Source organism: Bufo bufo, chromosome 8 (genome assembly GCF_905171765.1).
Source record: "Bufo bufo chromosome 8, aBufBuf1.1, whole genome shotgun sequence".
NCBI lineage: Eukaryota > Metazoa > Chordata > Amphibia > Anura > Bufonidae > Bufo > Bufo bufo.
Genome location: NC_053396.1, coordinates 206,878,138 through 206,892,211, shown reverse-complemented (window position 1 = coordinate 206,892,211; position 14,074 = coordinate 206,878,138). Strand labels below are relative to the sequence as shown.

Here is a 14,074-nt window from a genome sequence, read left to right as displayed (position 1 = left end):
ATGACACAAAGATTTGTAACAGGGTTGATGTTCCTGGAGGGATACACCAAATGGAAAAGGACTTAGGAAAACTAGAGGAATGGTCAAAAATCTGGCAACTAAACTAGTACATGGATTGCAGGGTAAAACTTACCAGGAAAGATTAAAGGACCTTAACATGAATAGCTTGGAAGAAAGACGAGACAGAGGGAATATGATAGAAACTTTTAAATACATAAAAGGAATCAACAAGGTAAAAGAGGAGAGAATATTTAAAAGAAGAAAAACTGCTACAAGAGGACATAGTTTTAAATTAGAGGGGCAAAGGTTCAAAAGTAATATCAGGAAGTATTACTTTACTGAGAGAGTAGTGGATGCATGGAATAGCCTTCCTGCAGAAGTGGTAGCTGCAAATACAGTGAAGGAGTTTAAGCATGCATGGGATAGGCATAAGGCCATCCTTCATATAAGATAGGGCCGGGGGCTATCCATAGTATTCAGTATATTGGGCAGACTAGATGGGCCAAATGTTTCTTATCTGCCGACACATTCTATGTTTCTATTAGTGCCCCCTAGTATTATAGATAGGGCACAACTACACGGCAACATTTGTCGCCCGACAATTTTTATAATGATAGTTTATGGTGTCGTAATGTGACATGCGACAGTCGCAATAAATCCTTTCGAAATGGATGCAGTATGTCGCATGTCGCAGTTGCAGCATGTCGCATGTCGCAGCGCGACACCATACACTATCATAAAAATTGTCGCGCGACATTGGTGCGACAAAATGTCGCGCGACAAATGTCGTTGTGTAGACCTAGCCTTAATCATGCCCCCATTAGAGGCCACAATATTATTAATGCCCCCTTCCCCACTCTTCTTGTGCAAAAAAAAACTACCTCACCTCATCCATTTGATGGAGCTGCTCACTGGATGCACGGGACAGGACCTGCGCTCCAGCGTGATGACGTTTCGCAGGTCCTGCTGCTTCCAGTCAATGCTGCGAAACCTCATCACGCTGGAGCGCAGGTCCTGTCCTGTGCATCCAGTGAGCAGCGATTCTGGATGACGCTGTACTAATGAGCGCTCCACAATGGAAGCGCTCATTAGTAATAGTGCACAAATGGCAACCCTACGCATGGCCCACACAGAGCCGCGAGCAGGGGCGTAGCTACAGGATCATGGGCCCTGGTGCAAGAGTTCAGCTTGGGCCCCCCCCCCCCTTAAGTGCTTTATGGCCAGGGGCAGGGAAGCACATTGCCTTCGTGCTGCTTAAGGCAAACATTGAAATGGCACCCCCCTGTACAAATTCTTGACTTTACCCCTTTCCCTCCAGCCAGAGGTGTAACTTTATCAGCATGCACTTTCTATAATACTGGTGCCTTCTTATGTGGCACAAGGGTCTTTGGGCCCCCTCAGGCTCCTGGGCCCAGTAGCGACTGCTACCTCTGCACCCCCTATAGCTACGCCCCTGGCCGCGAGCCCACAGAGAAGGCCCTGAGAGCCGCCTCTGGAACGTGTGGACCACTGGGTTAGGATATGGCAATAAAGAGAAAAAAAAAAATCGCTGTTATAATTTTGGCTCCTGCCCAGGTATCGCCCAGGACTCGCACGGCCCTCACTGATGGATATTTATCGGATAACGTTCGAAAAAATTGTTCCTTTTTCTTAGGCCTCATGCACACAACCGTATGTATTTTGCGGTCCGCAAAAAAAGGAACTGCAAAAAATACGGATGACGTCCGTGTGAATTCCAATTTTGCGTAACGGAACAGCTGGCCCCTAATAGAACAGTCCTGTCCTTGTCCGTAGTGCAGTCAATAAAAGGACATATTAAATTTTTTTGCGGAACGGAAATACGGACATACGGAAATGGAATGCGCACGGAGTACCTTCCGTTTATTTTGCGAACCCATTGAAATAAATGGTTCCGTATACAGTCCGCAAAAAAAATACGGAACGGACACGGAAAGAAAATACGTTTGTGTGCATGAGCCCTTAGGCCTCTTGCACACGACCGTATGTATTTGGCGGTCCGCAAAAAAGGACCCGCAAAAAATACGGATGATGTCCGTCTGCATTCCATATTTTGCGGAATGGAACAGCTGGCTCTTAATAGAACAGTCCTATCCTTGTCCGTAATGCGGACAATAGGACGTGTTCTATTTTTTTGCGGAATGGAAATACGGACATATGGAAACAGAATGCACCTTCTATATTTTTTTTGCGGACCCATTGAAATTAATGGTTCCGTATACGGTTCGCAAAAAAAGGGAACGGACACGGAAAGAAAATACGTTTGTGTGCAAAAAAGGCCTTATCCTTACCGGTATGTGACATGACTATCTGCTTTATAGCCAAATGGAATTGTAATGTGGGCAGTGTATGGCAGTATTATGTGGGCACCGTATGGCAGTATTAGGTGGGTATCATAAAGCAGTATTATTTGGGTACTGTATGGTAGCATTATGTGAGTACTGTATGGCACTATTGTGTAGGTACTGTGATTGGATGGCAGTATAAGGTGGGTATTGCATGGCAGTATAAGGTGGGTACTGCATGGCAGTATTATGTGGAGAGCATATGGCAGCATTATGTGGCCAGTGTATGGCAGTATTATGTGGGCACTTTATGGCAGTATTTTGTGGCCAGTGTATGGCAGTATTATGTGGCCAGTGTATGGCGGTATTATGGGGGTACTATATGGCACTATTATGTGGGTACTGTAAAGCAGTCTATGGCAGCATTATGTGGCCAGTGTATGGCAGCATTATGTGGGCACTTTATGGCAGTATTTTGTGGCCAGTGTATGGCAGTATTATGTGGCCAGTGTATGGCGGTATTATGGGGGTACTATATGGCACTATTATGTGGGTACTGTAAGGCAGTATTAGGTGGGCAGTCTATGGCAACATTATGTGGGCAGTGTATGGCAGCATTATGTGGGCAATGTATGGTAGTATTATGGGGGTACTATATGGCACTATTATGTGGGTACTGTAAGGCAGTATTAGGTGGGCAGTCTATGGCAGCATTATGTGGGTAGTGTATAATAGTATTATGTGGGCAATGTATGGCAGTATTATGGGGGTACTATATGGCACTATTATGTGGGTACTGTAAGGCAGTATTAGGTGGGCAGTCTATGGCAACATTATGTGCGCAGTGTATGGCAGTATTATGTGGGCAATGTATGGCAGTATTATGTGGGAAGTGTATGGCAGTATTATGTGGGCAATGTCTGACAGTATTATGTGGGTACTGTAAGGCAGTATTAGGTGGGCAGTCTATGGCAGCATTATGTAGGCACTGTATGGAACTATTATGCAGGCACTGTATGGTAGTATTATGTGGGTACTGTACAGCACTATTATGTGGGTGCTATATGACAGTATTATGTGGGCATTGTATGGTAATATTATGTGGGTACTGTATGGCAGTATTATGTGGGTACTGTAAGACTGTATGGCAGTATTATGTGGGTAATGGATGCCAGCATTATGTGGGCAATGGATGGCAGTATTATGTGGTTACTATATGACAGTATTATGTGGCCACTGTATGGCAGTATTATGTCTGGATTGTATGGCAGTAGCATGTGGGCACTGTATGGCAGTATTATGTGGGCACCTGATGGCAGTACTATGTGGGCACTGTATGGCACTGAGAAATGTTTTGCACACTTAATTTCACAGAGGAGCCCCCCCGCCCCCTCCATATTTTTTTTCTGGAGGTCTCTACAACTTTTGGTCCATGTGACGCCTGCAGACAAGGGGGCCGCGGTTACAGCCTCATACACACCAGTCATACCCCCTCCTCTCACATTCACTATCAGACTTTATGCTTCCGCTCATCGCTCCTCCTTCATCCAAACCGAAAGTCACTTTTCTGGAAACCCCCGGCAGGAGACGTGTCTGTACCGTGGCCAAGAATAATGCAGTCCTCCACCTCTGCACCAATACACAGGCTGTGCAAGTGCAGATGTAGCAGAGCTCAGTCTGTGAGTTAACCCTTAAAGGGTGAGTCAATGTAAAAGACTGACGAGCAGTCCTATGTACAAATCACAAAAAGATTGAGACACAAAATTATGGTGTAAATCCGACTATGAGTGAAGAAGGGAGAGACCTATGACGTCCAGAGCGGCTCAGGAATAGGCGGCCACATAATACAGTCACACAGAGTTGTACTTTAAAAAGATTGTAAAGCTTTAAAAAAAAAAAAAAGTCTTCTTTGTTCCAGAAACAGCGCCACCCCTGCCCGCAGGATGTGTGTGGTACTGCAGCTCAGCCTCATTCTCTTCAATGCAGCCGAGCTGCAATACCTGACCCAACCTATTAACAGTGTGGGGCTGTTTCTGGAAGAAAGCAGCCATGTTTTCATCATCATCCCTCAGTTGTAGCAATTTTCTATTCGGACTATTAGATAATAAATGATTGTCTCGCAGTCACTGGGCTCAGATCCAGGATCGCGGCGTGTGATATGAGACGCCTGTACACAGCGCCCGCCATCAGTCATGTGAAGGGTAAGAAGATGAAAGTGAAAGGAGAAATTACAGCTCGATGAGGAGGGAGATGAGAAGAGGCTGAGAGCAAGGAGAGGAACTGAGGTGAAGGAAGGGTTAATACTGGATGCAAAAGGGCCATCGGTGACAGGAACGCAGTAAGAAGCCGACTGCGATCCGGACAGGAAACACAAAATGCTGCCCACGCGCTCCAGACATGATGCCCCACAAGGAGGGTTCAACTTCGAGAACTGTCTCAGGTAAGGTCCACGGCCAGGAGGCACTCTTCTAGGTGTAGTCGTTCTTAGGGCTCATTCACACGACCATGCGTGGTCCATGACTGAGCCTCCCCATAGATCCCTAGTGGCGGTAGGTCTGGGAAACGTGGCCACGCATGCCCGTGTGAATACGCCCTCAGAGACCTACGGAGGATGTGGGGTGTGCTCAGGAGGGCCCCGTCCAACCTGCTACATGAGCAGCGTGGACCTTCACAAGGTTCCTTCATCACCCCTCAAAGGGCAGGAAGAAGTAGCAGCTGCCTAGGGCGCCATTGAGGAAGGGAGCACAGTGTATATGCCTTTAAATTTATTTCTACGGCCATAATGGTGTGCAGTCTGACTAGACGGGCATGGATGTGACATGCTACATACATGTCTCTGAACCCATACTTGGCATCCCGAAAGCCTTGCCTTGGACCCCAAGAGGGATTGTCCCACAGCAGAGGTGTCACCTCCTTCAGACCCTCCATCCCCAGGTGTAACTCAACTCTAAAAAAGGGCCCCGTTTGGTTTGCTAGAAGATGTCTTGAGGTGAATCCAGGTGTGGCACTGCCGTTGCTGTTGTGGTGATCCGTACCCACGAGTAGTTTCACTTTGTCGGCAAAGACAAAATGTCCGCCAGTCCATGTAAGATGGCGGGTGCTGTATCCTGTATAGGTGGTATACGGACATCTGTGCTGCGTACATTCACATATACCTGTGATATAGTCTATTAGTGTCATTTTTAGCTCTATGGGAGTCATTTATCAAACTGGTGTAAAGTAGAACTGGCTTAGTCGCCCATAGCAACCAATCAGATTCCACCTTTCATTGTTGACAGCTCTTTGGAAAATGAAAGGTGGAATCTGATTGGTTGCTATGGGCAACTAAGCCAGTTCTACTTTACACCAGTTTGATAAATCTCCCTATGTTTCTGGGAAAGCTGGGTGACAACCCCTTGGGGGTAAGTTAGGGTTCCTTTAAATCACACAATCATTGCAGTCAAATCATGAACGTCGCACGACCTGAATGTTTCACCACAAAGGATAAAGATGCATATGACATGACGATCGCAAGAACACCGGCCAACGAGGTCATGGATTTTACAACGACTGTCAAACGGCCAAAAATGAAAGAAGCTGAGGTGCAATGACGGGCTAGGCCCCGCCCCTCGGTGCACTGAAGCCCTCATTTGCATAAAGGAACGTCTTTTATTGTTTCTCGGGAACGCCGCAACCAATTTCACAAGATCAAACTTACCAACTTGGTAAATTCGGGACAATAGGCCCTGCCACGTATGGGCAAGGTTTCAATAAGCCCCACCCATTTTCAGCTCAGACAATACCGCCTCTGAGCTTTTCCGTTGCTAATTTAGCGACATTTAGTTACGTTTTACTCATTTTGTACAATACAAAACCTTTTTTTCAAAAAATAAATAAATGAAAAATGAAAATACTTTTGCATTGCCTCTTCCCAAGACCCCTTCCTTCCTTCTGTGTGAGGGCTTGATTTTTGCAGGACAATTTGTAGTTTTCATTAGTATCATTTTGGGTTGTTTTGATCGCTTTTATTTAAAAATATAAATTTTTTGGCAGATAAGCAAAAACCATCCACTCTTTTTTTTATTTACAACGTGAGGGATAAATTACATAATAATTGTATAGGTCGGGTTGTTACGGATGCGGTGATACCAAATATGTGGATATTTTTTCTAGTGTGTGTGTGTGTGTGCGTGTTTTAACTTTTTTTAAACATATACTTTTTTTACTGGACTGTGCAGGATACAAGAACGCGGCGTGCTGCGTTTTGGTATCCTTTTTTGTAACATATAGGTCAAACAAAAGCCTAAAACGTGATGTGAACCCGCACTAAGGCTACATTCACGCGAACAAATTTTGTTTCCTTGTCCGTTCCATTTTTTTTTGCGGATAGGATGCAGATGTGTGCTATCCGCATCTGTATGTCTGTTCCGTAGCCCCGCAAAAAAAAAATAATAGAACGTTTCCTATTCTTGTCCGTTTTGCAGACAAAGATAGGCATTGTTACAATGGATCCGCAAAAAAAGGATCCCATACAGAACATCATCCTTTTTTTTTTTGTGGATCCGCAATTTGCGGGCCACAAAACACATACGGTCGTGTGAATGTAGCCTAAGTCCCACAAGGTGATTTTCTGATCGCTTCTATAATACACTGTACCACTTATGTAGTGCAGTGTACTATGCTGTCAGGAGGATACTATCAGGCAATCTATTAGTCTGCACGGCCTAATAGACATACACATAGGGCAGGCCTGGGAGCTTTCACTGGACCCCAGCAGATATTTAAAGACATCAACACCCGCAATATCATTTGCTGCAGTTCTGATGGCTGACAGATGAAACTCTCTCCCTCTGAAACCACTTAGATGCCACAGTCGCTATTGACCGTGGCATCTAAGGGGTCAAACAGTCAGCATCAGCCAACTTTTATGGCGGCCTAGCCTAAGGCCCCTTAATGAATGCTGTACAAAGGCTTATCAGTGATCACTAAGGGGTTAATCAACAGGATCACCCCTATCAGAACCTATGCCTGGTTTAATGAGGATGATCCTGCTGACGGGTGCCCAGTTTTACATGCCGCTTCTGAAGAACACTGAGGGGCGGAGGTTCAGCTTCATAAATCTACATAACTTTTCGAGACACTTTTCTAAATTCTCTTCTCTGTGGGAGCGCACAGTTCACCCGTCTGATAGCAGAGTGGAGGTCAACTGTTGTCTGTTTCCGAGGGCAACCAACAGAATCTGTAGAAGTGAATGGAGGATACATCATGAGGAGGGCTTACTTTCTACCTGAGGTTGTCATTGACCTGTGTCTTCTGTACGTCCACAGAAATAGCGCCATAGAGGAAAATGCGTCATCTCTTGGCCTCCAACCTCCGAAAGCTCGTAAGACAGGGACCACCATTGCTGGTGTCGTATATAAGGTAGGGTGGGGTGGTTGGGTTGTCCAGTGATGGAAGTGTGTGTAGCATTAATTGACCTGTGGTTCACTTTACAGGACGGCGTTATCCTAGGAGCGGACAGGAGAGCCACCGACGATATGGTGGTTGCAGATAAAAACTGTGCCAAGATCCACTACATCTCAGACAACATATAGTAAGTAGAACCCCATGGTGGGGCTTTGGTTACACACGTCCTGCCCAACACACCATATAGACATCAGTGAGACCATCACTGGGGGTGACTCCCATAAAGACGAGGACCCCGTATCTGAGACAAAGTGCATAAATATGGCATCCACTACTGGGGGCCCCATTGCCCTTAAAGGTGACAAATCTGGTCCATTGGGATGGTTGGGTGGGCTACCTCTACAACCCTCCAACTCATGCCACTGCTCGCAGGTAACACTTGACCCCTTCCTTTGTACTTGCACTCAGTTGCTGTGGAGCCGGAGTAGCCGCCGATGCCGAATACGTCACCCAACTTTTGTCCTCCAATCTGGCAATCCACTCTATGTCCACGGGAAGATCGCCACGTATCTGCACTGCAACCCGGATGCTCAAACAGCTGCTGTACAGGTAAGTACGGTGTATAACTCAGAAATAGAGTAGGAGTAGGTAGGTGACCAGGTAAGTAGAAATCTTAGATCCAATGATTGTAACTTCTTGTTCCAAGTTACCCTGTACAACAGGAAGAACAGCTCCGGAGCACAAACCGCAGCAGGCTAGTAGAGATTTGAGTGCTTCCGCATCTGTCTAGATTGAAGATCTGTAATTCCAGAATACCAGGCCAGGAGGTTCATGCTCTGAATATACAGGTTGTCAGACACTATCCTATGTTTTTATCTGTTCTCCTCTCAGATACCAAGGTCACATCGGAGCATCGATCATCCTTGGAGGGATTGATGTATGTGGCGCCCATCTTACAAGTGTCCACCCTCATGGATCCACCGACAAAACGCCCTTCACGGCTCTAGGTGAGACTTGAGAGGATCCTTACATCTTAATGGAAATCTTCCAGAAGTTCTTACCCAAATCTCCTGACATGAAGTAAGGGGGAAGTCTGACAACTTCTAAAGCTGCTCATTTTGGCTGACCATCGTCTGGTCAGGTTGGATTTTTTCCATCCAGGACACAATTGACAGAATTAAGACAATCATTTTCCACTTTGCACAAGCCCATTGTGATGTTTCTCCTTGGTCGGCAATTTTAGTCTGACTGGATCTTTCCCATGAATGATCCCATGATCAGACGCATTCTGGCCAATCATTATCTTATGTGTATGGGAAGCTTTACAGGTAGCTGGCGCCTTCCCTGGCGGCAAATTCCAGGACCACAGGTAGGTTAAATAGGGTTGAAAAGACTGGCCAAATTACATATGTCTGTGAAGGTTCCCATTCATCCAGGTCATGGTATATCAGTAGTATAAGTCATAGTTACTGGACTTGTTGCATTTTCTCTTGAAGACATTTCGCTAGTCATTCAACCAGTCAATGGTTGTACAAGAAATCTCTGGCATTACATACTGGTGACTCATGCTTCAGTCAGCATAATCTGTTTATCCTAATCAACACGCAGTCAAGGACCTCGTGGAGGTAAGATGTTCACACAAAGGAGAGCTGGTTCAAAGGAGGTGTGAAAGAGAATATGCAGGATGTAGAAACCGAGCTTGACTAGAGGTGGAGGGGTGTGACATGTAATGTCTGCCACTTACAACGCTGTTCTATCACCTCTCTAGAAGCAGTTTAAAAGGGTTTTCCGAGATTTTAATACTGATGACCTATCAGTGCAACATGTTGCTTTCTTGAGGTCCTTGACCTCCTGTAGATTATGATAAACAGATAGTGCTGACTGAAGCATGAGTCACCAGTATTTAATGCCAAAGATTCCTCATACAAGTCATTCCAATTGAGAAAGCCAGTCAGATGACTAGTGAAACGTTGCTCTGATTTATTACTACTGGTAACACCGAATTAAAATAAAAATCACCAAATGCAACATTTTCACTTCTGGTTTATACAGTTCCTGAAAATTTGGGCAGCCTGGGTTGGAAAATGGGTGGGGGTTGTGTAAATCCCACCCTTAAATTGAGGTCCTATCCAGTTTGGGGCACTCCCAAGGACAGTGTTTCAGAAAACCCCTGTAAAAGAAGTTTTGGCAGATATTTTTAGCCATACCAACCAACCAGATGGAAGCTCTCATTTCTCAGACGCCCCTTTTTCAATGAAAGCGGCAACTTGGTTGGTTTCATACATTTCCCCCACTGTTTCTAGGGTCCGGTGCAAGTGCCGCAATCGCCGTCTTAGAAGATCGCTTCAAACCCAACATGGAGGTGAGTGCGTAGTGACTTGCTGTGCGTAGGTTGTAGTGTAATATCTATACAGGCGGCCATCTCAGATGTGTACTATGGGTAAGGTGCAGCTCCTTCTATGGAACAGCCATATGTAGGGAATTGTATGGTAAGCAATAGCCCAATGTACATGTTACCGACATTGTTCCCAGTGTGATCAGCAGTCGCCTCTCTCGGCCTCACTTTATGGCTGCTCTGTGCTTTCTCCATTCACAGAATACAGGCTGCCATAAATTACACCTGTGTTCTGGTGATGTCACCAGTGTGAAATTTTATAGCCTGGTAGCTGAGTCCACCTAAAATTAAATTTAATAAAATTAAACATAAAATTAGAAAGAAAGTGGGTTTTTCTAAACTGTTGCTGAAATGTTGCCCTTGTTGCCTGAGATGGGTACAGGCATCAGTGGTATGTGCATCAAGGGTATGGGCTCCAGTAGTACGGGCACCAGTGGTATGTGCATCAAGGGTATGGGCTCCAGTAGTACGGGCACTAGTGGTATGTGCATCAAGGGTATGGGCTCCAGTAGTATGGGCACCAGTAGTATGTGCATCAAGGGTATGGGCTCCAGTAGTATGGGCACCAGTGGTATGTGCATCAAGGGTATGGGCTTCATTAGTACGGGCACCAGTGGTATGTGCATAAAGAGTATGGGCTCCAGTAGTATGGGCACCAGTAGTATGTGCATCAAGGGTATGGGCTCCAGTAGTATGGGCACCAGTGGTATGTGCATAAAGGGCATGGGCTCCAGTAGTACGGGCACCAGTGGTATGTGCATAAAGAGTATGGGCTCCAGAAGAACAGGCACCAGTGGTATGTGCATCAAGGGTATGGGCTCCAGTAGTATGGGCACCAGTGGTATGTGCATCAAGGGTATGGGCTCCAGTAGTACGGGCACCAGTGATGTGTGCATCAAGGGTATGGGCTCCAGTAGTACGGGCACCAGTGGTATGTGCATCAAGGGTATGGGCTCCAGTAGTATGGACACCAGTGGTATGTGCATCAAGGGTATGGGCTCTAGTAGTACAGGCACCAGTGGTATATGCATAAAGGGCATGGGCTCCAGTAGCACGGGCACCAGTGGTATGTGCATCAAGGGTATGGGCTCCAGTAGTACGGGCACCAGTGGTATGTGCATCAAGGGTATGGGCTCCAGTAGTACGGGCACCAGTGATGTGTGCATCAAGGGTATGGGCTCCAGTGGTATGTGCATCAAGGGTATGGGCTCCAGTAGTACGGGCTCCAGTGGTATGTGAATCAAGGGTATTGGCTCCAGTAATATGAGCACCAGTGGGATAGACACCAGTGGTATGGGCTCCAGTTGTATTGGCTCCGGTGATATAGGCTCCAGTGGTCTGTGATCCAATGGTACAGATTCCAGTGGTACAGACTCCAGTGGAACATTCTTCAGTGGTATGGGCTCCAGAGTTTACAGCCTCCAGGGATACGGGCTCCAGTGGCAAAGACTCCAGTGGTATGGGCTCTAGTAGTACGGGCTCCTGTGGTATTGGCTTCAGGGATATGGGCTCCAGTAGTATAGGCTTCAGTGGCATGCACTCCAGTGGTACGGGCTCTAGTAGTACATGCTCCAGTGGTATGTGCTCCAGTGGTATAGTCTCTAGTAGTACATGCTGCAGGGTATGGGGTCAGGTGGTATGGTCTCCAGTGGTACAGGCTACAGTGGTTCTCCTATTCATTTGGTTGTCCCCTCTCCCTCTCGCAGCTGGAGGATGCTAAGCATCTGGTGACGGAAGCCATAACAGCGGGCATACTCTGCGACCTTGGATCTGGCAGTGGAGTGGATCTGTGTGTTATTAATCGAGAGGGGGCGAAGGTATTAAGGGGCTACACGCAGACAGAGACCAAGGGGAAAAGGTAAGACACTATAATAAGAACATACTTGGAATGCCGTATTTTTCGCCCTATAAGACGCACCGGCCCATAAGACGCACCTAGGTTTTTGAGGAGGAAAATAAGAAAAAAAAAATATTTTTAACCAAAAGGTGTGCTTTTGGTGGGTTTTGAACTAATGGTGGTCTGTGCATGACACTATTATGGGGGATCTGTGGATGGCACTGTAATATGGCACTGTTATGGGGGATCTGTGGATGGCACTGTTATGGGGGGATCTGTGGGTGGCACTGTTATGGGGGGATCTGTGGATGGCACTGTTATGGAGGGGGATCTGTGGGTGGCACTGTTATGGGGGATCTGTGGATGGCACTGTTATGGGGGATCTGTGGGTGGCACTGTTATGGAGGGGGATCTGTGGATGGCACTGTTATGGGGGGATCTGTGGGTGGCACTGTTATGGGGGGATCTGTGGATGGCACTGTTATGGAGGGGGATCTGTGGGTGGCACTGTTATGGAGGGGGATCTGTGGGTGGCACTGTTATGGAGGGGGATCTGTGGGTGGCACTGTTATGGGGGGATCTGTGGATGGCACTGTTATGGGGGATCTGTGGGTGGCACTGTTATGGGGGGATCTGTGGATGGCACTGTTATGGGGGATCTGTGGGTGGCACTGTTATGGGGGGATCTGTGGATGGCACTGTTATGGGGGATCTGTGGATGGCACTGTTATGGGGGGATCTGTGGATGGCACTGTTATGGAGGGGGATCTGTGGATGGCACGGTTATGGGGGGTGGATCTGTGGATGGCACTGCTATATATGTGTCACCCACAGATGTCCCACCCCATAACAGTGCCATCCACATATCCCCCACCCCATAATAGTGGCATCCACAGATGCCCTAATATACCATAGCTAAACCTGTGGGAGGGGGAGGGAGGAGGGGCCGGTGTCATGCAAATGCGGCGGGGCCGTTGCGGTCACTGTACTCCGGTAGTACAGCCCCATCTGTACTACCAGAACTCACTGATGTCACGTGACGTGCCTGCGCCGCCTACTTTATGCTCTGCCTGCTACAGGACATTTAGTAAGTACGGTAGTCTGCGATGTAAAATGACAGCATTCGCCCCATAAGACGCAGGGGCATTCCCCCCCCCCCTTTTGGGGGGGAAAAAGTGCGTCTTATGGGGCGAAAAATACGGTAATAGGTGACATGCTGCATCTCTGTGGTGGAGCCCGCATTAGAAATAACGGCTTCACAGTATGTACATAGGATCATCCCACAGGACGGGATGAGATAGCCAGGGGTCTGACCAACGGGACCTCCACCGATCACCGGGGCCCCGTCTCTTTTGGAGTCGCGTCCATTCATCTCTATGGGACTGCCGGAGATTGCTCAGTACAATGCTCAGCTATTCTCCGGACTCCCTCATACACGTGCATGCTTGGCTGAGCTGAGACTGCATGTGTTCCCAAACGGGGGGAAGCTCCGGCGGCAGCTTTTTGCCCTTGACAACAAAAGGATTGGGCATGCTGAAATCTACTATGACTGATCCTCTTCCTCCCCGGCCATTCATTAGTCCAGTGTGCACGGTCACCTCTGATGGAGAGGAGCTGGGTGCCAAGCAAGCTATCACAGGATGATGAGGAGGGGGTGCCATTTTGTTTTTTTGTCAGGCCACTCCCTCTTTCCGCGCACTCTATAATCCTCCTCCTCCTTCTTCTTCTCATCGTAGGTCATCTTCATACCGTTACCGGCGCGGCACCACCGCCATCCTAGGTGAGGCCGTGGCTTCTTTCGATCTGGTGGAAGAAACCGTTCAACTAATGGAGACGGAATAACCGTCAACACGTGGTGCCAGCCTGCAAATCATCCGCTTCACGACTACCAAGATCCGAACACGCCGCCATAGCAAAACCCGATTCTGCCGCCATATATACGAATTTTGCATCTGTGCATATATCAGACAGGATGAGGCAGAAGTCGGGATCCCCCCTTATACCTGGCGTCATTTGTAGAAAATTGTCTTCCAACGTGTGACAATATCAACTGGGAGGGAGGCGGCATTATTTGGCCGCCATTTTGGAATCCGCCATATTGAAATCAGCTCAGGTTTTTCCAGTGGGAAGGCGGGGGTCATGTGATATATCAGT

General features: G+C 47.3%; 1 protein-coding gene across 1 annotated transcript; it reads left to right on the top strand.

Annotated features, from left to right (window-relative positions):
- Window positions 1-4,459: 4,459 nt before the first annotated feature.
- LOC120977149 (proteasome subunit beta type-7-like) lies at window positions 4,460-13,820 on the top strand. Its single transcript, XM_040404926.1, has 8 exons — window positions 4,460-4,743; window positions 7,610-7,703; window positions 7,778-7,875; window positions 8,157-8,297; window positions 8,580-8,695; window positions 9,992-10,050; window positions 11,790-11,941; window positions 13,657-13,820. Exons 1-8 carry the CDS (start codon window positions 4,679-4,681, stop codon window positions 13,760-13,762), a joined length of 831 nt encoding a protein of 276 aa, XP_040260860.1. The 5' UTR covers window positions 4,460-4,678; the 3' UTR covers window positions 13,763-13,820.
- The last annotated feature ends 254 nt before the right edge of the window (window positions 13,821-14,074 follow it).